The sequence below is a fragment of the Platichthys flesus genome, chromosome 2 (assembly GCF_949316205.1).
Source record: "Platichthys flesus chromosome 2, fPlaFle2.1, whole genome shotgun sequence".
Taxonomy (NCBI): domain Eukaryota; kingdom Metazoa; phylum Chordata; class Actinopteri; order Pleuronectiformes; family Pleuronectidae; genus Platichthys; species Platichthys flesus.
Window position 1 is genome coordinate 18,378,385 of NC_084946.1, and position 24,993 is coordinate 18,403,377.

General features: G+C 44.4%; 1 protein-coding gene across 1 annotated transcript in view; it reads right to left on the bottom strand.

Annotated features, from left to right (window-relative positions):
* Positions 1 to 24,993, bottom strand: part of cacna2d2a (calcium channel, voltage-dependent, alpha 2/delta subunit 2a) — a 144,618-nt gene that overhangs the window by 20,606 nt on the left and 99,019 nt on the right. Inside the window, exons 7-13 of the mRNA XM_062404065.1 lie at positions 19,890 to 20,021; positions 19,602 to 19,659; positions 7,909 to 7,959; positions 7,548 to 7,647; positions 5,257 to 5,418; positions 3,496 to 3,606; positions 2,591 to 2,669 (exon numbers count right to left, since the gene is read on the bottom strand). Coding sequence (XP_062260049.1) covers positions 2,591 to 2,669; positions 3,496 to 3,606; positions 5,257 to 5,418; positions 7,548 to 7,647; positions 7,909 to 7,959; positions 19,602 to 19,659; positions 19,890 to 20,021 — 693 coding nt within the window. The remainder of the gene's footprint in view (positions 1 to 2,590; positions 2,670 to 3,495; positions 3,607 to 5,256; positions 5,419 to 7,547; positions 7,648 to 7,908; positions 7,960 to 19,601; positions 19,660 to 19,889; positions 20,022 to 24,993) is intronic.

Sequence of the window (24,993 nt, forward strand, 5' to 3'; positions counted from 1 at the left end):
ATAAAGGGGTGATTTGGTAATTTAGGATCAACACTATTCATTTTTTTCACATCTGTCTGACAGAGGTCATGTGTGTCCGTATGTTCATACTTATTAAGATGAAAAACATTCGAAGCATAAAGGCTTGCATATCTATAAGCAACACAGCTACAACTAATACAGCTGAATTGTATGAACAGTGTGTGAATGATCAAGCCTTGAGTCAATAAAATTGGTGGCACTAGGCGGTGGGGGGCCCTCAAATCAAATTCTGTTTAGGGCCCTATGAAGGCTAGGGCCGGCTCTGGTTGTCTCTTCATGTCGGTCCTGTGATTCGCTGGTGGTCTGTTCAGGGTGTAAACCACCTCTCCTCCTATTTCATCTGGGACTGAGAGGATAAGCGGTACAGATAATGAATGAATGGATGGATGGTGTCATCCAAATTACGAGACTATAAGATATACTGTATATAATTAGACATGTTGATTGTGTTCTCTTATTAACTGGATTGGGGTAATGTCCTGCATTAATCATTGTCAGTTACAGTCAGTACGTGTATTATAATCATGCAATGTTTGAGTAGTATGAGTGTGTCTTTTCTTAGTAGGTAGATCAGCTACTTTCAGCTCATATTCACTTTGACTGGTTTGAGACAACGAATAAACCATTTAGCATTTACGTAATAAACTTATCTCATCTCACGGTGTAACTGATAGGTTTGAGGATTTTACTTCTTATGCGACAGGCAATCTTGAATTTTTGCAATATGTTATATTTTTCTTCCAGCTATGGATTAAAGGCAGCACTTTTGTGGGAGAATTAGGATCACCAATGCAGTAGATCACATTTTATCCTCCACTTCACCAGTTCTCTTCCTCCTTTTTGGAAGATAACGCTCCTCTCGGTTTTGGATTTTGTTGTAGCATGGATAAATGGCTTCATTGTCCTCAGAGTCAAAGAGAGGTTACTTTCTTCTTAAGAGGGGCTTGGAGCTCGAGAGAGACAACAGCTAGCATCCACGAGTGGCCCAGTTGTGCGTCTGCGTGTGAGTCTTTGTGTGTACTTCTGCGTTTTGTCAAATATGTATGTCACGGGTGAAGGGTTAGGGCCTGTGGAAGTGTCAGGGAGCTGGCTCTGTTGGAGTGAGATACCAAAGAGTAATAAGTATTGAAGATGTGAGAGGACAGCTCCATTGAGGCTGGTGTGTCAACACTATTGTCTTATGCTGGCATAGTCTTTAGTAGCCTGGTAATCACTACAGTCGCGAACAGTGGAGAGCATGTTGGCACAGAGGCGTAATCCTGGACTTTCCCCCGCCTGACGGGGAGATGGCACGGTAATCATCCCGCTACCAGACTCCTCCTGCTAATTAATAACAACTTCTGGGGAGATACTTCTGAAGCACTTGGCTCCAGTGGCAATAAGCTAATCAGCGGCAGGGGTTTGGCCAGGGCTTCACACAGACAGCTAAAGGCCTCGTAAAGGAGCCGCTCCGGATGAACTGCAACACCGAGGAACCAAATTAAATCAAACCACAAAAGAGAGAAAGAGGAGAAGCGGGTTGTGAATTGACAAGCGGCGGCGTTCAGATCTGAGCACAACAGCCACGACGGTCTGACTGGGGTCGGGCTAAAACGGGCTGAGTCAATATGAGATTCATGCGGACAGTGTAGGAGAGGAGCCGCTGAGTCATGTGAGTTGTCAGGCTGTCGGTCGGAGGCAGGCGAGCAGCTCGTTGGGTTATTTCTGGGACTGTAGTGGCTTTAGATGAAGGAAAAATGTATTTGGCCATCACACGCTCAAAGAAAGACATGTAGATAAATCTTAGTGATGTGTTAGGGTTATGTGTTTCAAATCCAAGTTTAAATATTTTGCTATTATCTCCACCAAGAAAACCAATGTTTGAACCATTATCCATTTGGTTTGTTGGTCGTCAGGAGGATTACGTGAAAACTACTGAACGGAATTCAACGAAACTTGGATGGATGGGACAGTTTTCGAAGGGGTCATGGTTCATGATGAAAAAATATCACACATATTTAAGGGACTGATATCTATGAGTGTCTTAATGAGTTTAAAGGGACTATTGGGTCTTGGTGGAGGTACATGCGCTACTGACTGCCAACCTAGTTTTATTTAATTTACTTCCTGGTTGAAAGTTTTAACTTCTTGACCTGGATGTCATCTGAATGATATTTGCTTTGTTCCACCTGTAGTTTAAACTACAGAGAGTAGACAGGTCACAGACAAACTTTTGTAGGGGCCCTATATTGGGCTTGAATTTCACATTAGGAATCCATCAGAATACAACAGGTGAAGGAAAAAGTTTCCATCTTATTTATTTTTATTGATCCTTGTTTGTGCTTTACCTTGTTTTATAATTGATTTCACAGTTTTGGCAACAACTGATCCTTACGGAGGGCTCGCAGAGATTGAGCGTCCACTGTAGGATTGTTTTCATCGTTTACATCGACGATGTAATACACAATAAAAGGACGGATTTAAAAAAATAAAAATATTTATCCATCGATGAAATCACTCCTCTGCCGCTTAGGTCTCTTAAATACTTTGCTATAAAACATGCTTCACCAGACGCATTTTATTCCCTCACCTTTATTGGCACAGGCGATCCACTGTAGAGGTGTGACGTCATAATTATGTTGGCCAACAGAGAAGGTGAACACACGAACCTGGATGGAGAAAAAGACGAGATACATTATTGGAAGAAATGGTAAAATAGTACAGATAATATCAAATGAGCCCCAAAAAACGAAGTTCCGAAAGAGCCAAGAGCAAAACTTCACCCTGCAACCCTGCTTCTGGACAACCATAGTTGTTGTCAAGTCACACAACTGCTTCCATCTCAACACTGTAGTGAGAGAGTTGTCAAGCTGCAGATTATCACTATATGACAGCAGCCGTCACGAGGGAGTTCGATGGTAAACCTATATCAGAATAAATACTGGTGGTGCTGGGAGGGATGGGACGGGGGGACTGGGGGATGAAAATAAGACAAGACGGGAACAAAAACGACACAAATTCGTTTTCTGCCGGTTTAAATTTTAGAGGCTCTGATGATAAAGTGGCTAATTAGTCAGCAGGTCAGAGCTGTTAACACCAGCAGCTAAACAACAAAAGAGACAGAGGAAGAGAGAGAGAGAGAGGGGAAGGGAAACAGACTGAGAGAGACAGAGAGTGAAAGAGATAGAGAGAGAGAGGGTTGAAGAGTAAAGAGATGGAAAAGCCTGAATCAGAGGAGCCAAAATGGAAGTGAAGAAAGCTTGGAGAGGGTGCTCAGATGCACAGATTGGAGAGCTTGGCATGTCTGACAGCCTAACTCACACAACTGCCTGTGCTATAATGAGACAATGTCAGCTGGAGACGGAGTGGGAGACGGGGGGGAGGCGGGGAGAACAGGGCCGTGCGAACACAGTCTCTGGACATGCACGGTTTCTTGGGCTGGCAGAGCAGGGAGTAGAAGAAGAATAGATAACAGCCTCGTGGGGACAGGCTCACCGTTTTGTTGGGCCAGTTGTACTTCTCAAAGATGTCCTGTGCACGATCCTCCCCGCCATCTGTAAACATCATTATCATCTTATTGCAGGTGGCCCTCGGGGCGCTGCTCTCCTGTGGCACACGGGGAGAGAGGAGAGGGAGGAGGGAGGGAGAGAAGAAAGGAGACAGGTGAGGACGGCTGGAACATCATTCAGAACAGTGCTACGCTAAATGTGTCAAAGAATAAAAGAGAAGGTTTGCACAACATAAAATATTACATATTGCACATTCACAAGTCATTTTTATCCATCCATCCATCCATCCATTGTCTAAACTGTTTATCATTGGAGGGTTGCTGGGGGGCTGCAGCCAATCCCATTGGGCAAAAGGTGGTGTATACCCCTGACAGGGCGCCATTTCTTCACAGGACTGACATACTGGCAATTTAGAATCGCCAGTCAAACTAAGCTGCATGTCTTTGGACTCTGGGAGGAAGCCTGAGAATCTGGATGAAAGCCACACAGACCCTGAAATATCTATATATCTATACATAAAACGAAATAATATTAACTCTTATAATAATAAAGAAACGTAATGAAGGTTTGATATTCTGCAGTTTAACCATAAACCTAACATAAAATAACTTAACAAATATACAGACCTTGAATTAAGAAAATAAATATAATTTCTATGTTAAATATCAACATTGACTTCTTCTATGTATTGTTTACTGAAATAAAATATTTAATATCGATGCATATCAGCAAACAAACGCGGTCTGTGAAAAGCTCATATCGGCCGACTGATTTATCGTTCGGGTTCTACTCCTCTCTCAGCTTTTACTCTTGACTATTCATTAGCGTTTACATATTTCCCTCCTGGAACTCGTGCGCTGGCTCATATTGTGAGTTTACCATTATCATTAGGATTTTTTGAATTTCATTTGAAGCACAGAGCGCAACATTATTGTAGCGTTACATTTGATTGTGTCAGGAGCACTTCCACCAGCATGTCAGCACTACATGCACGTAGCCCGGCACCAGCTTTTAGCATTCGGCTTTGATGCCCGCCCCCCAGCCTGCCTGCACAGCAGCTGCCATTGATATGCAGGCCAGCGGCATGTCAATCTGACAAGATTCTAATAAAGATAAATAATATTGCTACAATTACACAATTTTATTGTGCTTCTGCCACAAATCACAGGAGTGAGTCAGCCACGGACAGTGATTAAAGGGGCCTTTTTTATTTCTCATTCTGCTGGCAAAGAGAAGGGGGGGGGGGCATGCAGCCGGCACTTGGCTCTCCGCCTCTCCGCCTCCCACCCCAGCAGAGGAATATAAAGTGTCTGTGGCTGATCTCCTCTGGGCCGCGCTCATCAATCATCCCATCAGAGCCCATTAGGGTGGCAGCCACCTAAAATACACAGCAGCATACGGCGCTGAGGCAGCACCTGTGTTGCGAGCACGTGGACGCCTGCTGCTCACAGACTTCACCGCTGTGCCGGCTACTGCAGACACCAGTGCTGCTCCACCGCAGCAGCAGTTGCAATCACACCAATCTGCGACAATGACAGCGCCCTGGAAGTGTCTTCTGCAAACCTGAGCCCCTCACTGTCAGCCCTGTTGTATCCCTGTAAACTCTGCTTTGATAATTGGATTAGACAGTGACTGTGGCAGAATGCACTGGAGCTACACTGTAGTTTCAGCGGGGTTATCTTTGACTTTCTGGAAGTGCACACACTGTCGGCCAAGGACCAACCCTGAGAGGCGGGTTGGCACTTACATTGAGAAGCTGTTCAAAGGCGAACGTGAAGCCAGACTTGTAATCTGTGGTTCCTTTGGCCTGCATGTGCATGACGGCGTCCTTAAAGATCTTCTTGTTGCGAAAGTTGGCCTGGACCAAAGTCTTGAAGCAAGGAACGACCGCGTCGGCCTTCTCGTTGAACTACGCGGGGGAAACACAAAGAGAGGTGAGCATTACTGTCAGATTGTGCCTTTCTGTGTTTTCTCTGTCATACGTGTGCGTGGTTCACGGGGACATGATGCAGGCGTGGGTGTGTGCAGATGTGTCTGCTGCTCTCTGGGTGACAGTAAACACTGGTAATTACAACTTTCCACACAAAGACCAGGTGCACCTGAAACACCATGAGCAAACCACTGAGCAGAAACCCAGCCAAGGTAATATCATCTGTCTCATCCCATCCACCCAATTAGCCTAAACGAGTGCGTGTGCATGTGTGTGTGTAATTCCTTGTGTGTGCAGTGCCTGTGTGTGATTACAATATTAACAGCAGCGTCTGTAATAGCAAATGTTAGGCCTTCTTGAAGGTCACCTTCAAAATCTACTGACATTTCAGGCCGGATTGATGTAAAAACGCTTTGTGAGTGAAAAAGATGACATTTCTCACTTTTAAATTATAGCAGACAAAGATATCCAGGACACAAAAATTATTCAGAGACACATTTTCATTAATCATCACTCTGTTGCTATCACATCTCTTCAATCATTAGATTCCTCAAAGCCTGGACACAGTGTTTTTTAACTTTTCTCTTCTCAAATTAACAGACACAGGAGCAGTTTCTTTCTTTCAGTCATCAGCGTCTTTTATCCATTATCATCGTCTCTGCCTTGTTTCTTCAGAGAGTTATTAGTGGCTGCTTCACATCTACAAATACTGTTTCATATAAATACACGTACATCACAATTTCATTCCCACTCACACTACATTAATAGTCTTTGCCTTTTATATTAATAATATATACGATGTTTGTATGCTGTGTTTTGTAAAACAATTACTAAATGTATCTCAAAGGAGACAAACTATGGTTTATATTTCTATTTGTGTCCTCGTACTGTCTATTGCTGCAGCTCCTCTTTTCAGCCTCTGTTTGAAACACCTGGTATTCGGTCCTCTCTCTTTAAAAAATCTCCCCCGATAAAACTCAGTGTGCTCTGATTGGACAGAAGGCGCTCTCTTTTGTGATTGGTCAACTGCTTCCGGCCCGTGTAAGAAATGTCAACCTCGCTTTGCAGGGGTTTATGTGGTGTGTCAGACTATAGCCACTAGGTGGGCATCGTGCAAATATCGTGCATCATGATGTCATGTGACATCAAACTGGGACAGAAGTACCGGCCGGACTGACTTTTACATATAAAATAAGACAATATAACACATGAGAGGAAGGAAAACCTGAGAAAGATAAATAGGTTTCCTATCATAATGTCCCCTTTTACATGAGAGTCACCAACTGCCGGAACCAAATTCCAACATACTTGGCCCAAAATTCTGATTCTGATCTCTTGTATTATAAAGGTTGAGATATACAGCAGCTAGGAAACAAAATCTGGAAAATAAAAACTTGGGTACATCTATTATCTATAATAAATAATAATAAAAAAATTATCTGAGATAAATAGTGTATCATTCCGAGTAAGTATAGTGCCATCACAGTAGTAGTGTCATAAAGAAGTGTGTCTTTATGGTGTGTGATGATTAGTTTCGGCAAATTTTTTACTTACTATACTCTTTTGTGTTTGCAAACATTTCACAGTGAGCTGTTCTTTATAGGGGTGAAAATCAGATGCGTTCCCACCCAGATTACCGAGCTCATTTATTGCTCTTAGAGCTGGGATTTAAAGGCATACAGTGGCTAAGAGCAATGGATTATGAAGGATTACCGAAGGAAGTCTCCGAAGAGAGCCACCGCACCATGCACGCAGATGTGTGTGTGTGTGTGTGTGTGTGTGTGTGTGTGTGCGTTATCTGTCCTGCAACGTAGGATAACGTTAATATTCCCCTAAACATCAGTCCTAATAGAAAGCTTAGTAATCAGCAGAGAGTGAGAGAGACAGGCAGGCAAAATCCCACTTGGTCACCGGTGATGCAGGGGGAGCAAATACACTGTAATGAGGGAAGTGCAATGTTCCTGCTGCAGGCAATCAACTGGGAGCAGCAGTACGAGCACACTGCTTGATTACCACCTGCTTAATAAATACAACAAACAAGTTGCGTTATCATAGTTTTTCCAGGAGTGATTGGTACGATTAATAACATGAGCTGAACTTCCACTCACCCTGGCCACGTTCACGTAGTCGTCATCTGAAAGCGTTTCCAGCATCTCTATGACAGAGGCTTTCATGAGCTTCAGGGTGAGCCCGCTGACACTCCCGCTCCTGCAGAGGAGAAGCAACAAAGAACAGGCTGAATCTCAGGAGCTTCATGTGAGAAACACATGCTCTGTTCATGTCCCTTTTATAGGGCATGTTTTAGAGAGCGGTGCGGGCAGATGAGGAGCATTCGTCTTCCCTCTGACTTCAGGCTTCAGGCTTCCCTCAGACCAACAGGTGGCACTAGTGCCCTTTGAAGCAGACACACACGCTCACTCTAGCTACGGGGGGGACATGTAGGAAGAGAGGAGCCAGTGAGACACTCACACATCCACAATGATGACCATGTCCTTTGGAGACGCTGCACCTTGGATGTACCTGCACGAGAAGACACAAATAATGACAGTTAATTCCCCCCCCAATATTCTTTATGAATTGCACCAAAGAAAGGAGCCAAGTCACAATGAGGCGGAGCCCCGGTGATTGGAGGCGACCACGGCTGAGCCCACTTAAGCTACAGAATACAGAAAAGGCTTATGTGCTTAGAAGAGTTAATAAGTTGTGCTATGTACTTCAGTGTTGGCAACAGCTTCTGTCGACCGACTTCAACGGAGATACTCCTCTATTCCTGAACAACAAAGCCTTCTCTAAATAATTACTGCATAAGCCGAAGTAATTGCTAGTTTATGGTCTAAGTGTATAATAATACATGTGGGACAATGGTCGGTACTGGACTGTACAACCTCCAACAGCCTGTTTAACAAGCCACCGTCTGAAAGCCATGCAAATTAACAGACTGTACATCAACAAAGGCTCCACACAGGTTTTAATGATACCTCTGATATTTAACACTGTGTTTAAAAATGCTCTAGTCGAATATATATATATTACCACAATGCTAATTATTTATTTTAGACCCACTGATGTTCGTTTAGGTGGTGTTGAAACACATTCACAAAACTAGGCACATTCTACTTTCAATACCAATCAATATGATTAAATTAGTTCATTCATTCTACCTAGATCTGGGTTTAGAATACCTATAATAACGCTAAGAAATAGAAGTACCCACTTTTATAAGAAGGTAAAAGAACGACAAATAATTTGAAATGAGCACAAATGACATATAAGAATATATTTGTCTTCAGTCACGCTACGGGGACGCATACAATCTAACAGGCTTTAGATTTGGTCACTTGAAATTCATATGAACTTGTCGGGGAGCAGCCCGAGCTCTGTTCACCTGTGCAGTGGAGAATGTGTGCTGAGCTAAGTGCTGTCAGTGAAAGTGAGATAGCTGATGTTCTGTTTCTTTGATGACTCATCAGTCGGGCATCAAACGCATTATTCACTCTGGCAATCCATTGGTCGGGGGGGGGGGGGGGTGCTGCTTTGGACCATTATGCGTCTGCCGCAAAGAAAAGCTCCTAAAATAGGGCTGTTGTGTCGGCCGCGGCTCAGCGTACAGGCCCGCGAGGCAAAGACGCCACTGAACCGGCGAGGGGCAGACAGACTCGTGTTCTGGACGAGACTTCACGTGTACTGTCCGTCCACAAGTGATAGAGGGTGACATACGGAGGGAAATCTAAAAGTATCTCTTTCTGTTCCAGTGGCAATTAAATTCACATTCACCCCTCGTACAAAGAGAGCTGGAATTGATGGACTTTATAAGCTTCTCCATGGCACATTGGGGGGGGGGGGGGGGTTCCAAATGTGAGGACTAGTTTGACATTCTGAGGAGTGAGCAGGCGAGCAGTTAGCAGCCGTCTTAGGCACAGTAATCATCAGGGGTCTCTTTCTGCTGATAATCAGTCGTTCCGCTGAGTGTGGAGAGAAGCCAGCTGCCTGCGGGCCAGGCTTTTTTCTTGTGCTCGGCCAAGCTGATATGGTGGTAGAGCGACGGAGCCCCGGCAGGCTTTGCCACTGCTCCCGCCAGCCCCGGCGCTCCCACTCCCTGGCAGGCGCCACTCCAACCTGCAGCCTGACCCCTGACCCCTGCCCCCGTGCTGAAGTGAAGTCCCTCAGCACAGTGCCTGGGCCGCCTCAAATCCCTTTTTTTGACACAACCTGGTCCCCGCTCAGTGGAAAAGCTGCCTGGAAGCCCCCCCCCCCCCCCCCCCCTCGATGGAGGGAGAGAAGGCTCTGCACCAGCTCTACCTCGCAAGAGGTCGATTAACTGAGCATGCCCAGAGTGAATGTGTGTATGTGAGAGGGAGAGAGAGGGGGGGAGGGAGAATCCAATTATTTTCAATAATAAAGAATGCCACATCAAAGGTAGAACTTCTGCAGCTCTCTACGACTGTGCGGCGTATATGCAATCAGGTCTGGAACCATGAGGCATACTGGCATGCAGGACTTTTATCAATTTAATTACTGAAATCTTAATTTGTGGGAGCGAGAGGGGGAGACGGATAGATGTGAGACTCCACACTGTTGCGACTTCTTTCTTTTGGGGCAGAGGGGGTTTTGCGAGGGCGATCATCGATGCAGGACGGAGAGACTCAGTCAGAATGTGGCCCGCGTCTCCGTCCCCTCAGGCTCGTGGACGGAGACACCCTGTCTGGGGCTTGAAGGAGGGTCATTTGGCGAGGGCTGCGCCTGCGGGACCAACGGCAGGATTTCATTAACTCCTCCGGTCAGTCTATTTCTCATGGCAGAGAATGGCCCTTTTGACGGGATGAGTTATTTTGAAGGGGGGGGGGGGGGTCTTAATGTTAATTATCCGGCAATGCAGACGTCTGTTAGTCAGTCATTATGGGTCATCTCGCAGTGTAAACTCTCACAACGGGCGCCTGTGTCAACTTTGGCCCTGAAATCTGCCAAGAAAAGCATCGCTTCCAAGCGGATCGTTTCTGTCCAGCTTTGAGAGAGGCAGCACTGCTCAGCGGTAATGGGGGGTCCAAGAGGAAACGTGTGAGCAGCGATGAAGAGGAGCAGGCTAGCACACGAGAGCCGGAATAGCTTCACTCAGTGCTGAAACTCTCGCGCTCCTCCTCCTCCGACCGATCTCCCCGGCAGATCTCTCTCTGCCTCTCCAGCGCCTGAAGCGCGGCTGAATTGAACATCAGGATCAGAGCGAGCGGGATGGAGTCAAGGATTTCCGAGCCTCCGGGGCTGATCTGCGGCTCCACGGTTTCTGACGGATAAGAATCGCAGGTGTCGGTGTATAATACCCCCCCCGTTTTGACTCATGGTTCCAGATGTGTCGTTTCTGCATGGATTCCAGTCAGTAATTACCTCTCAGCTTCTGCCCACTGATGCCATTCTTTCCCTGTCATTACCCAGTCTCCGGCGTGCCAAGGCCAGGTGACAAGCAGATGGGCCTGGCTGGTGTTGAACTGGGGCCCTGCGCCCACTCTGTGCCACGGTGACACAGCCGTCAGCCGGTGGACGCCACACATCAGACCACCGCCTCCCTGTCTGCTCGCTGGAAGTTATGACCAGCGTCTGACCGCCGGTGCCAAACCATCATCGCTGACATTATGTTTTGCTCCAACATCACTGCTGCATTTACATATCGGCATGAGTCAGATCTGGTTCACTCATCACAGAGGGAAATTGAATGTGAAAGCTCTGTATGTGAGTCCAGCTCCCCTTGGCTTCAACCTGTTTATATCTGCTCATCATAGTCATGAGTTAGTTGGTATATGAATTAAAAAACCTTTGTTGGCAATTCAGCTGTAACTTCCAAGTCAAACTTTAATATGTTTAAAATATGTTTTTTTGAGTTTGAGTTAAAAAGGGACTTTAAAAATAAAATAAATACAAATGAACTACTTCACAGTTACATGCGTGTCGAGACTCTTGTAGTGAAGACTTTGTTGGAATAAAAAAAAATATATTCGGTGGATTTCTTTTACAATGACCTTAACTATGATACATACAGTCAATAAGAATAATATATAATAAATAAATAATGAATAAAAAACATTATCTTTTTTTGTCATTCTTTATATATACTGACACTACACTGTTTCATTTGTTTTAAAATATAAATCGAAAAGTCAAATCATTGTTCATTTTACATTTACCACTAAACTCCAAATCACGGTGACACAAGATTAGAAGCATTTTCGTTTGTTTTGATTGTTTGAAATGGCGTATTGTTTTTCACTCATGATAAACAGAAAACAATCAATAGACTGGAAATGAACCAAACTCAATTTTGAATATTGACTAACTCATTTAGAAACGAATTATAAAACCTGGGGTTGGTGGTTCCAGCTGCTCAAATGGGGGAAAGTATTTGTTTTTTATTTGTTGTGAATTGGATCTCTGTGAACGGCTGTGGCCCAGGAGTCGGAATAGTTCATCCACTGATCTGAAGATCGCAGGTTCAATCCCCGGTTCATCCAGTCTGCGTTCAATGAACCCGCACTGCTCCTGACGCCTGTGTGCCGAGAGTGTTTTTAATGCTGTGTGATGGACAAGGTGCTGTGTGTAGAGGTGTCGTATGAATGTGTGTGAATGGGAGAACCTCTGAGAATTTATGAAGGGCATTTGTGACTACTATGAATAATCTGAGAGAGAATTCACTGATGTATAAATCAGTCACAGCCTTGGAGCAAAGAATGGATTTCCGTAATGTATCAGTATCAGTGAAGTTAATAACGAATTGCAAGTACTATGTCGTTAGTACCAAGGTTTAAATGTCCGTTGTTGTGTTTCCGTGTTGTGATTAATCACCAACACAAACACTGGAAATGGAAACAAACGTCTGGACGCAGCTGCAATTTGTGGAGAACGCCATAAGAGACCTCATGTATGTCACAGGAAAAACGTGTTCACACCATCACACATGTGCATGTGAACAATACGCACAACCAAGATGAAGTCTGATCCGTGTGTGTGCGTGTATTAGACATGTGCTCTTTACACTGAGGTGGAACAAGGTTTTGCTCTGAATATGAGGAGCTTAAAGCCTGCACCACAACATATACACCTCCCCCCCTCATATAAATCTAACAGAAATGCATTTCACAAGCGTTGAACACAATTACATATTCCATGGTTGTGGTGATTGTATTTCACTTCTTTCTTTTGGCAGTTTGGTAAAAGGAGTCTCATTGGAATTCATGAAATCGTTTTATCAAGACGTAACATTGTAAAAATCAATACATTAACTGTGCCGGGGGGGCTGACTCTCTCAGGAGATTGTGTTCATGCACTCTGACCCTCTCCACAAAGTGTTGTGCAGTACATTTAAATTGGAGGAATTATCTACAACATACATTTCAGAAACATGCAGAGGATACATGTAGTGGCTCAGGCTTATTGTATTGTGCCACAGGAAAAAGGAACGGGGGACAGTGTGTGTTTAGAATTTGTGTGTGTTTGTCAGTTTGTCATGTGTGAGCTCATATTTCACTGTGGTCTGTTGTGAGGCATGTTTATCGGCTGCATTGTGCAGTGTGTATACATAATGAATGGGATGTATATACAGTAGCTTCTGCATTGTGTGTGTGCGTGTCCACTATAATGTGTGAATTGTCCTCACAGTGTGAGCTCTTATATAAACAGCACATGGGGGATGTTTGTCTTCGGGGCTTTTTTGCCAGGAAGAATTTCTGGCAGAGCAGGGACCGAACCAAGTCGTTAGGTTGCCAAACAAAACCAAACTGCCAATGAAAACTAAAAACAACAAGAAAGATGGAAACTGAAAATAATAAATTAAGCCAGTACCTCCACTACAGAGATTTGTTTTTCATCTGCATTTGTTTGTTTGTTGGCAGGATTACACAAAATCTACTCAACCGATTCCCATGAGATTTTGTGGAGGGGTGGAGACTGTCCTGAGGAAGAACCCAGATCAGGGGGTGGATCCAGACTTTCTTTAACATTACAAATGTTTTTCAAGAATTTTCAAGAAATAAAAATAAAAAATCTAGATCTAGTGAATTAAAATGTGGTGTCATTAGGGGACCATTGTGGAGGTAACCACGGTCTCCTCTTTGAAAATCCTGTATAATACCTATATATATAATACCTCAACATGCTTCCTGAAGTTTCCCCTGCAGGCAAACATCTTCCATTACCTTATATACATGTATAATGTACAGTAGCTGTAAGTAGAGTATATACCATAATGGGAGAAATGCATGTGACACAGAGAATGCACTGGCGTGTGTCTATATGTGTGCGTTGTAGGTGCGATCGTGTGCATTTGTGTAGTGCTGATGGGCTTATTATTTTATGGACTGCTGCTCTCTTAGAGCTCCTGTGGATGTGGCAGGCGTATAAAGATTGAATTAAGATAAAAAATATAGGAGGACGGCGCCCAGAGGGCCCGCAGGAGAGAGAGATGTTGTCTGCCGCTTATTTATTCCACTTTCGGTTGATTATTGGAAGCTGTGGTGCCAATTCCACATATTGGGTTGTGCCCAAGAAGAACCCACAGAATTTTGTGCAACCTTTTTTCCTCCACTTTCTTTGGAAAAGTTAAGAGAATATTGAATATTACTGCGTATTAGACTACATCCGTATTAATTATCAGCAGAAGAGTACCTTTAGGTTATTGAAGCGTTACATTTGCATAAAGAGTCTGTGTCCCAACTGCTTGGCTGAAATGTCACAGTTTGGACTGACTCCCTCCGTTGCTCTTAGACATGCACGGAACTCCAGACATTCACAGATGGGGCCGAATGTGACAACATAATGTCAGTTGCTCTGGACATCCTCCAGAGGTTTTCCTGCCAAGTCACTTGTGAAATGTCCCTAAAATGTAGAACGTGAGAATCCCGCGGGAAAATCCCAGCGACCGACGATGTGATTCAAGAGCTTCTGGGGACGACAAGCGATGCCAGTGTTGATGTGCCGCAAACATGTGATCTCACCACAGCAGAATGGAGAGGTCATGTCCTGCCTCCTGCATTGCACAAGATCCTGTTGCTGTGAATGCGTCTGACCCAGACAATCTCCTGCTGTGTTCTTCAAGATAGACAAGGTTCAATATCAGTAAAAGTGCTAAAGCCCTGTGTCTCCTTCGCTCTGACCAATAACACGTCGTTCTTCTTTGAGTCAGCGTCTCCCTCAAGTGTGGTGAGGAGAAATGAAAGATGGAGGAGGTGAAGCTCAGCGCTCTAGATATTGGTTATCCTTTTTTTGGGTAGGGGGGGGGGGGCCTCAGCTTTGAGGACTGACCACTCGTCATAATATTTACAAAGAGGTCAGATTGACTTTTTGAAGAAATCAATATGTGATGTAGCCTGCATGCTGTTGTGAACCCGGGAGGTAATGGGATCTTTGCAACGCTTGGCTAACAGGACTCCATGCCTGCCTCTGATTATTTCTCTCCTCGCCCTTTCGCTTTTTCTCTCCCTCCCTCTGCCTCCCTTCACCCTCTGCTTCGCTTCCCTTGATAACGCGAACAGACAATATAATGGACAAATGTTAATAATTAATGTCAGAGCAATTGGAGACAATTAAGTGTGTTGACTGGACCATTAATTTTCCTGGGGCTGCTGTTGGCGGTGGGGGTGTGTGTGTGTGTGTGTGTGTGGGGGGGGGGGGGGCAGACAGAGGAGACAGCACATCTGTAGACGCAGGCGGCCCCTCAGATATTTCTCATACGGAGAGCACCTGGTCAGCTCCCACCGGCTCAGCCCTGCCTGCATCCGTCCACTCCTCCTCGTCCTTTGCGCTACGGACTGACCATGAAACATGGCTGCTGCTCTACTCTCTATATTACAGTAAATCGAATCTTTCACTGGGAGACTCTTCCCCCGGAGACAGAGCCAGTGCAAAGGTTTCAGGCATTGCGTCTGTGTAAACCAGTGACTTACTGGTGTTTGTGAAGCAACAATATCTGGAACATCTCAGCCTGGATGTGATCCGATTGTATCTGGTGGTGGGTGAGCAGAAGAGAGCTGGTAGGTTTGAAGGAGAACGATGTGCATACAAATGTTTTGCATCTACTTATCTAAACCTTTCTTCTTGATGCTTTTGTTTACTTGTTCAGTCAAAAGTGTAATTCAAACTTGTATATACACACCACATGATTTGTATGTGGTTTCTTTTATCATCTCTGTGTTGCTTTTGTACACAAATTGCTATGTGGGGCCTTGAATAATGGTCATAATTATTTTTCTGTAAGGACATGTGGGTATCATTATTCTCCAGGGGGTACGATATCTCTACAAATGACAAACTTCTGTATTTGTTATTCAATTGATCTAGTTTATGTGAGAGGGGGCTGTAGAAATTGATTGTAATATGTTTAGCTCCAAGTAGTCCTCATACTCCCTTAGTTCTTATAATAGGGTAATTTATGGAGCGGTGCGATTGGTCATTTGCCTTCACCACAACTGGATCCACGAAGGAGAGACAACCAAGGCTACACCCTCCTTCTTTGTGTCACGTGGAGCAAAATTGTGTAATGATTAACAGCGGAGGTTGATCTGTGATTGGTCGGAAGGCTCCACACACCAATCCACCATCACTATGCACAGACTGGCACCAAATAATGTCAACATGGCAGCATCTGTATCTGGGATGTTTCGGGTTCATTTATGTGTGTCCTATGTCACTATTCTGTAATTGGAGCTACCTATGACTCAGCTAGAGTTGAAACACATGGAAAAGTGACATTTTGGGGCATTAACCTTATCCCTATAATTTTCACAGTGGTCTGTTCAGACAATGTTATCCCCCATTTTGAATCTCACTTTCTAGGCAACAATTTGTGGGAACATTTTTACAAAATGCTAAAATGTCCATTTACCGTCTCCATGCGTAACACCTGAAGATTAGATGCTATTTTCACCATCACCCAAATTATGTTTTGTTTATCTTCCTTTAAAAAAAAAAAAAGCTGTGTTATTGTCCCAGTTGATATTTATTTACAGAAATAAGAAGCAAAAATTACGTTTCTACTGAAGCACAAAGAGTTGATGTAAGACAGGTGTTTTGTCTGACTTGTGTTACTGGATTCTGAAATCTACTGCAGTCACATTAGCTCACGTGACGGTCTTACCTCACCACTCTAACATGCGTGATTTGCCGACCTCTCCGGGGGGGGGACAGCCTGTTAAGACTATGATCAGGCCGGTGTGACCTGACATATCGTGACACTCGCTGCCAAAGTCGAGCCACTCAACACGGCTGGGCACAAGTTGCTAAGCAACAGGCCACAGGAAATGTCGACGGCTGAAGAAAAGCTCGACAGAAATGACAGTGACAAACACGGAGGACGGGGGGGGGGGGGGGTGACAAGGGGCTCCTCTGTGCACAAGCACACCTCTGCCTCTGTCTAACCTTGTCACGGACGCTGCAGCCGCTCGGCAGGCCCCCTCATCTTTCTCTTTCCTTGTTCCCTCTCGTCTCCACGCTGAGTTCCTCAGTCAAAACATGTGTAAGAGCATTAAAGTCCACGAACTCGGGTTTTGTGCTGACGGATCAGAGAACGGATCCTTGTTTTAAGTTGTGCTGCTACACGGCGCCTCGTGTTTTCCAGCGTCTCTCCCCCTGTTTACAGTGTTGCCTGCTGTGACAGTGGAGCACTGGGGAGACTTTCTTTCGGGTGTTAACCTAATTAATTGTCAGGGAACACCTCGTTGGTTTCCTGATTGCAGACACACCGAGGTGTTGGGAGATCCCTTCGAATTTCTTCTTAAAGATAAACTAATCAGTGTTGAGAGTAAATGTAAACAAAAGCATCATGTTACAATAAGTACCGGCTATGACTGACTGACATTAAACTCCTCTGTTATACACAGTGTCTGAGTAAGAAGTATTTTTCCACACACGAAAAGACTGAGGGACTGATAATTCCCTCAGTTTTATCCCACAGGTGATGGCTGAGAGCTCGAGGACACTGCACGCCCACCTACACCCGTGACCTGCTCCCATTGGACTCTGCTAACTGTCATTTAGCACTTTAATTTCCATGTTTTTTATGGATTGATCAACTCAATCAATTGAACGCTCACCACGCCTCACACCTCACACCTCGAGTGAGCAACTGATTTGACCTTAAATGTGCTTTTGATGGAGAATATATTAATTCCCTTTGAAACCTGGCTACATTTTAAGATTTTCTAAATTGTGTATGTCAGGATCTTGATTGTCAAGCAAATTTGACCAGACTGCAAAGGTTTTCTTTTCATTGTCTTTTGTTTGTTTGCTCTGAGCTGCGTTGACTTCATGTGACAGCCCGGCCTGACCTCAAACAGCCACTCACGCTGAGCTGGACGCAGACAGAGATGGAAAATGGGGTCAGGTCTAATCAACATGGCTGTCATGATTATGTCCAGTTCACTCCAACCTGTAACCAGGCAACAGGCAGGGCTGCCACAAAGCTGATGTGACAGTGGCAAGTGGATTGAATGTGGACGGGTGGACAGGAGGCCGGGGTGGGCGGGTGAACGCAGCCTAGTTCTGTCCGGCCGATCACGCTCACCCGGCCCGGCCCTCGGTACAGGGATCAGCTGCTGCACTTTTAATAAAAAAACATTAGCCCCTATCTTGTTTCGCCCTTGTAGCAAAATACAGTGCATTCTACATGATCACTCACTGAGATAAACACGGGCTAGGAAAAAACGTTCTGAACCTATTCCTCTAAACAATATAGCTTGAGCACAGAAGGTCAACAGCAGACAGAGACAAAACGAGACTGGATTTCAGACTTAAAGCTTTTCTTTCAGACATAGTGCTGGAGGCATAAAAGGATCTTAACATTCAGACATGTATTTAAGTTCCTGGGTAAGAACATTTACTGAAAAAACATGTTTTCTGTCAAGGAATTGCATTCAAATATGTATGTGAGGCACAGAAATGGCTGCTGTTGCACAGAGTATGATCACGTGGTCTCGAAGCAAGAACAAGTAATAGTTCAAAGATGTTCATGTTTGTAGGCGACGTCTTTGAACACATGAAAAGGACTCATCTTGAATATAAGAATAAAAGACAAACGCAGTGGCAACGTGTACAGACACTGCTTCGTTACGCAAAGATTTAAAAATCAAATGTGTCTCCGGCAAGCTTGTGTGTGTGTGTGAGTGAGTGAGTGCGTGGGCTCAGATCCCCTCAACACACTTTGTCACAACTTTAACACAGCATGACAGTGCTGCTGCCGCCGACAGAGCAGGTGTTGCAATGACAAGTTCCATTTCTGCAATTTTCCTCTGCTGCTGTTTCTGTTTGTTCAAGTCTGTCGGCTCAGAGCTGCACAAACCTCAGCTGGAGGAGAACACAGTGCACTTTGAAAGTTCAGCAAGTTCATGGATTCTAGAGCATTTACAATAGGGTATGTGAAGAAATATATGAAAGATTTGGATTTCACCTAAATAAAAACATATGCTCATTTTCTTAACTCAAGTTATTTATATTTGTGTTTTCTTTGTGTTTATAAATGGTAAATTGTTGGTATTTATACTGCACTTTTTTTGTCTTGATGACCACTCAAAGCACTTTACAGAATAGTTTTGCCATTTACCCATTCATACACATTCATACAGAGCATTTACAATGCAGCCCATCTCTCTATTACACATCACTCACACACTGTCGGCACAATTGTGGGGTTCGGGATCCAAGGACACACGCCTGTATCTCTTTATCGAGAAATACTTTTAGTGATAAAGTTATTTATAATAAAGTTTAATCGAAACTTATCGCGCCTCAATTACCTCTCTTTTTATGAAATCTAATATATCGATAGACATATCGGTATCAAGATGTTTTTACTAACTAATATTGGTATCTGCATTAGCTCCCAAAAATCTGTCTGGCTCTAATGAATTTACCATTTCTAATCTATTGGAGTCAAAATCACAAATGTACCACTAAAATACTACATAATATGAATGATAATCTTAAAGAAATATCTGAGCAACATCATTCATAAGTGAAGTACATTAAGACAATTACACCATCAAAGCCCCTTAAGTGTCCAAAGGAGCCACTTTAGGAAACAAATGCCCCAAATTCAAATATTATTAAGATGCTCTTTTCTTATTACTTATCTTTCATATTTCAGTAGATTGATGAGTGATATTAGGAGAGTTCACCGTGACGGCACTTACCATGGTCTTCTGCGGACATCGTACAGGTCGATCTTGTTGGGCGCCCTCCATGGAGTGGCTGCAGAGGGCAAGAAAATAAGCTATAGGGCGAACAGTGCACTGTAGGATATTTCAGATCAGATTAGATCAAAGTAATCATAATTTCATTCTGTCGATCCTGTTACCTATATATAACCATCTGATAAGAGATTGCCAATGTTCTGCAGCCGAGGAGCCCTGGGGTCAATTTAGACTTAATCTCACAGTGGGTTATGAGGCAGCCTGTTGACTCTGTGACCTGTGGCCTACCTGGGTAGTATCGAGTCACTCCAGTGGCACTGCCGAACACCTGCCAGCGCAGAGAGCTGTCCTCCCGGCGGTTTTCAATGAAGACCCGCTCCAGAGCCTGGGTCCAGTTTAACTCATTCAGGATGACTGGTGCTGTGGGAACACACACAAAGAGAAGCACGGTCATGAACTGGCACATATAGGACCGTGCAGGGCTTATTAATGTTAAATAATTTACCCAGCTTGCTTTTCAATAAGGGGCAGATACAGTTTGCATAATTTCTGCTATATTTTAATATCTCCAGGGATTCAAGAGATTAATGCTGTAAAGGACAATGTCACAAGTTTGGTGAACAAGGTTCACTTGAAATAAGCACAACTCACATACAGGGACAAAATATAGAGAATTGTAAATGAGCAGCTAATTATGTGCCATAGATTCAACTTTGCTTAACACTTAAAATAGTCTTGGTTTTGTGTCTTTGGGCACCCCGTTACAAATATGCAGAACAGATAACAGAGGCTCGGTTCAGATCCCGGTTCAGCCATGGTATTTTCTTTGTGGAGATTCCATGTCCCCCCCCCATGTCTTCATGGGTTTTCTCCAGGTTCTCTGGACTCCTCCCCTCCTCCTCCAAAGCCATGCAGATTGGAGCTACGTTAGTAAGAAACTCTGAATTAGCCGTAGGTGTGGATGCGAGTGTTTGTCTCTGTATGTTGGCCCTGTTATATACCTGTCCAGGCTGCCTCTCACTCAATGTCAGTTACTTTGGGCTCCAGCTCCCCTGCGACCTTCAAGGGGATAAGTGGTAGAGATATATGGATAAAAAACAAAAAATCTGATTTCCCCAGTTTTTATTGTAAGCCTAAAAAAATGACCACCGCCAGAGAACAAATAACACATTTTCTGTTAGTACCCCAAAGGTTAACTCTCCTTGCTGAACAACCTTGTCCGTGCCAGCCGCAGCGAGCCGAGCGCATAGGAATGGATGTATGCAGGCGGCGGGGCCGGCGGTAGCCATCTGAGCGGGGCATCAGTCTAATCTAGGCGATCTCTGAGGAGCGCAGATGAGGAATCCAAAATGACCTTGTAAAGGAGGTTATATGTCATTTGCAGCATGTGGAGGAAGAAGCTGTCTCTGGAATTTTTGATAGCACAGATAAACAAGCTACAGCTGTGTGTGTTAGAGGACTGCTCTGCGACTGGGGGAGTAAAGAGAGCAGAATAGGACCAGGTCTGCCTCTGCATGTCCGGCTCAACACATCATCGTGGGTTTTAGCTTTGAATGTGAGGTCGCAGTTATATCCCACCGGTTGGTGGTGCTGTGTGAAACGGATGATGGTTGGGGAGCGACATATTTATCAAGTCAAGAAATGAAACAGCGTGCCGCTGTTGGAGCTCGAAATACAACAAGTGTATCTCGTTTCTCTCTACCTCACACTCACTGCCCTTTTATTTCTCTTACTCATGATCCTTGCAACTTGAGACAATATGGCTCCACACACGCACACGCACACACACACACACACACACACACACACACACACACACACACACACACACACACACACACACACACACACACACACACACACAATGCTTTCATTCTGGTTAATAGCTGAGCTGAAGTCAGAAGATGTGCAATCAGAGGTTTAATAGCCACCTGATTAAAGAGGAAACAAGATGAGGCGCTGAGCTGGGGAGAACTTCACTCTCTCCTCTGATTTAATTACTCAGCCAAACAAAGCTAGATAAGCCTCTGACCCGACAGGTCCAGCTCTCCTCTACCCCTCGGTTGAATTTCACGCAAATAAATGATCATTATCCACCTTCCCATGCTTTTCAATTGCTGCTTTGACGAGCTGTCAGTTTAAAGTTAAGAAATAAAACTTCCCCTAGCCGCCGCTTACCTCCCTCACTCTAAGCTGAAAGCCTCACAATTGATAATCACAATTTTACTAAGAACGTACTGTTGTCATGTTTTTTCAGTTGAATGCTCCATTTTCCTTTGCACAAACTGTCTCCCCTAAAACAAAGCAAAGTTGCATTACTCTCCAGCTTCCTGCAAAACAAATGTTTATAAACACACACACACACACACGCACACACACACGAACGCTCACAACAGAAGCACTAAATAGTGTCTGGAGGATAGGAATATATGAAAGCCAAATTACTGTCATCACTGAGGGGAGCTCCTCAACATGTTTTCTCAAAATTAATAGACATAACCACAAAGGAAGAAAAGAGGAGGATGGAAGCAGCCCTACAGATGAGGATAAAAAAAAAAAAAAAAACAGAAGAGAGAGGGGGGGCGACTGATGAAAGGCAACACACATATTAACACGAATGAGCGGCCGCCTTCACAGCCCGAAAAACGGCAATTTCTCGCCCATCAGGGAAGGAGAGAAAATACATAAATGGACCAAAAACAAACTTCAAACTATAAACAGCTAAATTGAAAACGGCAGAATCTGAGACATGACTGAGCGAAAAAGATTTGCTTATTGGAAGTCTTGACAAATGTCGGACCTTTGCTTGGTAGGTAAACAACTAGCTGGTACGCGGAGACGACATCTGAGGCAGAACAATAAGGCTGGTGAGAAACCAGTGCCCAGTGGGGGATGGATGCATGATCTCTGCTGCAAAATCCAGCTGGTGGTTAGCAGCTTATCATTAAACTAGAGCGAAAGACCTGTCTCCATTTTGTCCTATCTTTTAAATGTAAAAAAACATGTCTCCACTTCCTCCCCCAATCCAGCAATGAAGCCCATATCCCAGATTTGAATACATATATTCTGCAGCCAGCCCCCAGACACTTTGAGGTAGTCGTTTCACCCACAATTAAAAAGATGAATTTGTGGGCATTGCTTCAGCTCAGGCTTTACCATCACTGTAAAATAAACAGTAGCTTCTGATTTGATTCATTAAACAATCAGTCTAATGGTTTGTCAGCTGTTATTTGACGACTCATTCCTGAAGGATGTGTTTTCCAGGGACATATCTGCTACAAAGTTAATTGCATTCAACCAGAATTAGAGAGTCAAAGTGCTTTATTAGCTTCTATCTCTCATAACACATGTTTACATTGGCAGGGTCCAGATGGAGGAAGAAGTGGGGGAATGCAACCAGGGAGGAGAAGACGTGAGCCTCTCAGTATCTCTGCAGTTTTACGACCATGGATTTCCAAACTTGCTGCAGTCGCTCCTGTGAGTCAATTCATTTCAATGGGACCGGTGGCGATATCTTACTGATGTTTGTGTGGAGATTACCAGGATCACCGAGGCAAACTACGCGTTTCAATTTCATGTGGGCCACGCAGCGCTCCATGGTTAAAGAGCCATCTGATTAATGTGTAAAAAGTATTATCCTTTGAGCAGGAGTTATCACATCGGGTTGCTGGGGGGGGGGGGGGGGGGGCGGCCCGTGTGCTGTGAAGTCCTGGGTGCCCTTATCTGGAGAGGCACTGGGTATGTAATGATAGCTGTCCCAGACAGGCCAAGGGCGAAGAGACATCCTGTGACCCGCCGTCTGAAACCAGCATCATCTCAGAAACCACGACTAACATCAAGGTACCTTACTGGTATATATGCACGACAGATTATCAGCCTCATCTCTGTCCGGGGCTGCATGCACACATGGATTTAACACCTGCAGTGGGCTTGATATGTTTTCTGAATATTTCCGTGTCCACGATGTTCTCATGGTGCTGGCAAAAGGTATATATATGCGTGTCTTTAGTGCTGATCAGATTACTCTTTCAGCCAGAGTAATAAAGCAGACCAAATTGTGTGTTTAGCTGCAATCTTAACCTAAAGCAGTCATATGGGAGGCACCCTCACACGCAATCACACATGCAGACACACATCTGCACGCGGTCGCTGCAGAGAAACCCAAACCAAAGGAAAGCGACGGCACATCACAGATAGGACAACGCAGTAAACTAATTCTCTTTGATTTACGCAGTTGGGATGTGCTCCGACTTCTCAGGACAGTTGATAAAAAGACAAATGAAAATATGTCCACAGGCGCACAGAGCCTGCGAGCATTGTGTTGGGCCTCATCCTTCACATGAAACGCCCGCTCTCTGATATCTTTAGAAGGTAATTCATCAGAGCGCCGCTCCCCTGACATTTAGAGCACCCTTGGCTTTACCCCTTCACGGAGCAGGACTGCACACCAAGTAGGGAAACAATTATGAATGGGATTTATGGAGCATCTCTGTGTGACATCATCCCTCAATCTCCCCCCCCTTCCACCAGCACCTCCTCTATCATACGACCCCCCCCTCCCTCCCCCGTGCACCCATTATTCACACTGATTTACTCGCCATAAGGAGCCATCCAAACTAATCTGCGCGTCAAGCCCTGTATTAAGCCAACGTTATAGAAATGGCTCCATGCAATGACTGTGCACGCAGAGGAGAGGCACAGGGGCCTGTAATACATCAGAGCAACACAAGTGGTCCCTCATGAGAAACCCATGATGGTAATAGTTCCAAAGCCCATGGGGGATTCCCTTTGAAGTATCACAATCAGTATTGCTGAGATGCATTTAAATATTTTTAAATTGAGTGACTTACAGGTACTGGTGCAGTTCAGTTCTCTTGACTTTGATATACTGGTGGTATGACTCAAGAAGACAGGGAGGAGACACGCATGCCATTGAATCTTAGTGAGTTGATACCCAGAATGTGTATTGTCACAAAGTCGTATGTGATTTAGCTTTGGCAGAATCATTGTGTGAAGGAGAAACCGTTGGTCTCTTCACTCAGAAGATCAGTTCACACTAATGACAAGAACGGATGATCTCCCCCTCGTGCTGTTCAGCCTTTCAGCTAGTTTGATTGACATTTTTTGCCCTGAAGCTTTCTCTGACGTTTTCCTTTTACTTCCAGTCCAAAACGGATGGTGAATAGAATTGTCTTTGTGGTGAACACAGCGCTGAAAGGAGACATTCCTCTGGTTTGATCCGGTTAGTTGTGGTTTCACTTTTCAGGAGCACATTAAATACTTTTGTGTATTTTTTCTGTTTGTACATCTTGTCATCATCTACGTGGGCTACTTTTTACCTGGCATTGATTACTGTATAAATGGACAGGGGTCGGATGTCGGAGTGTTGTCA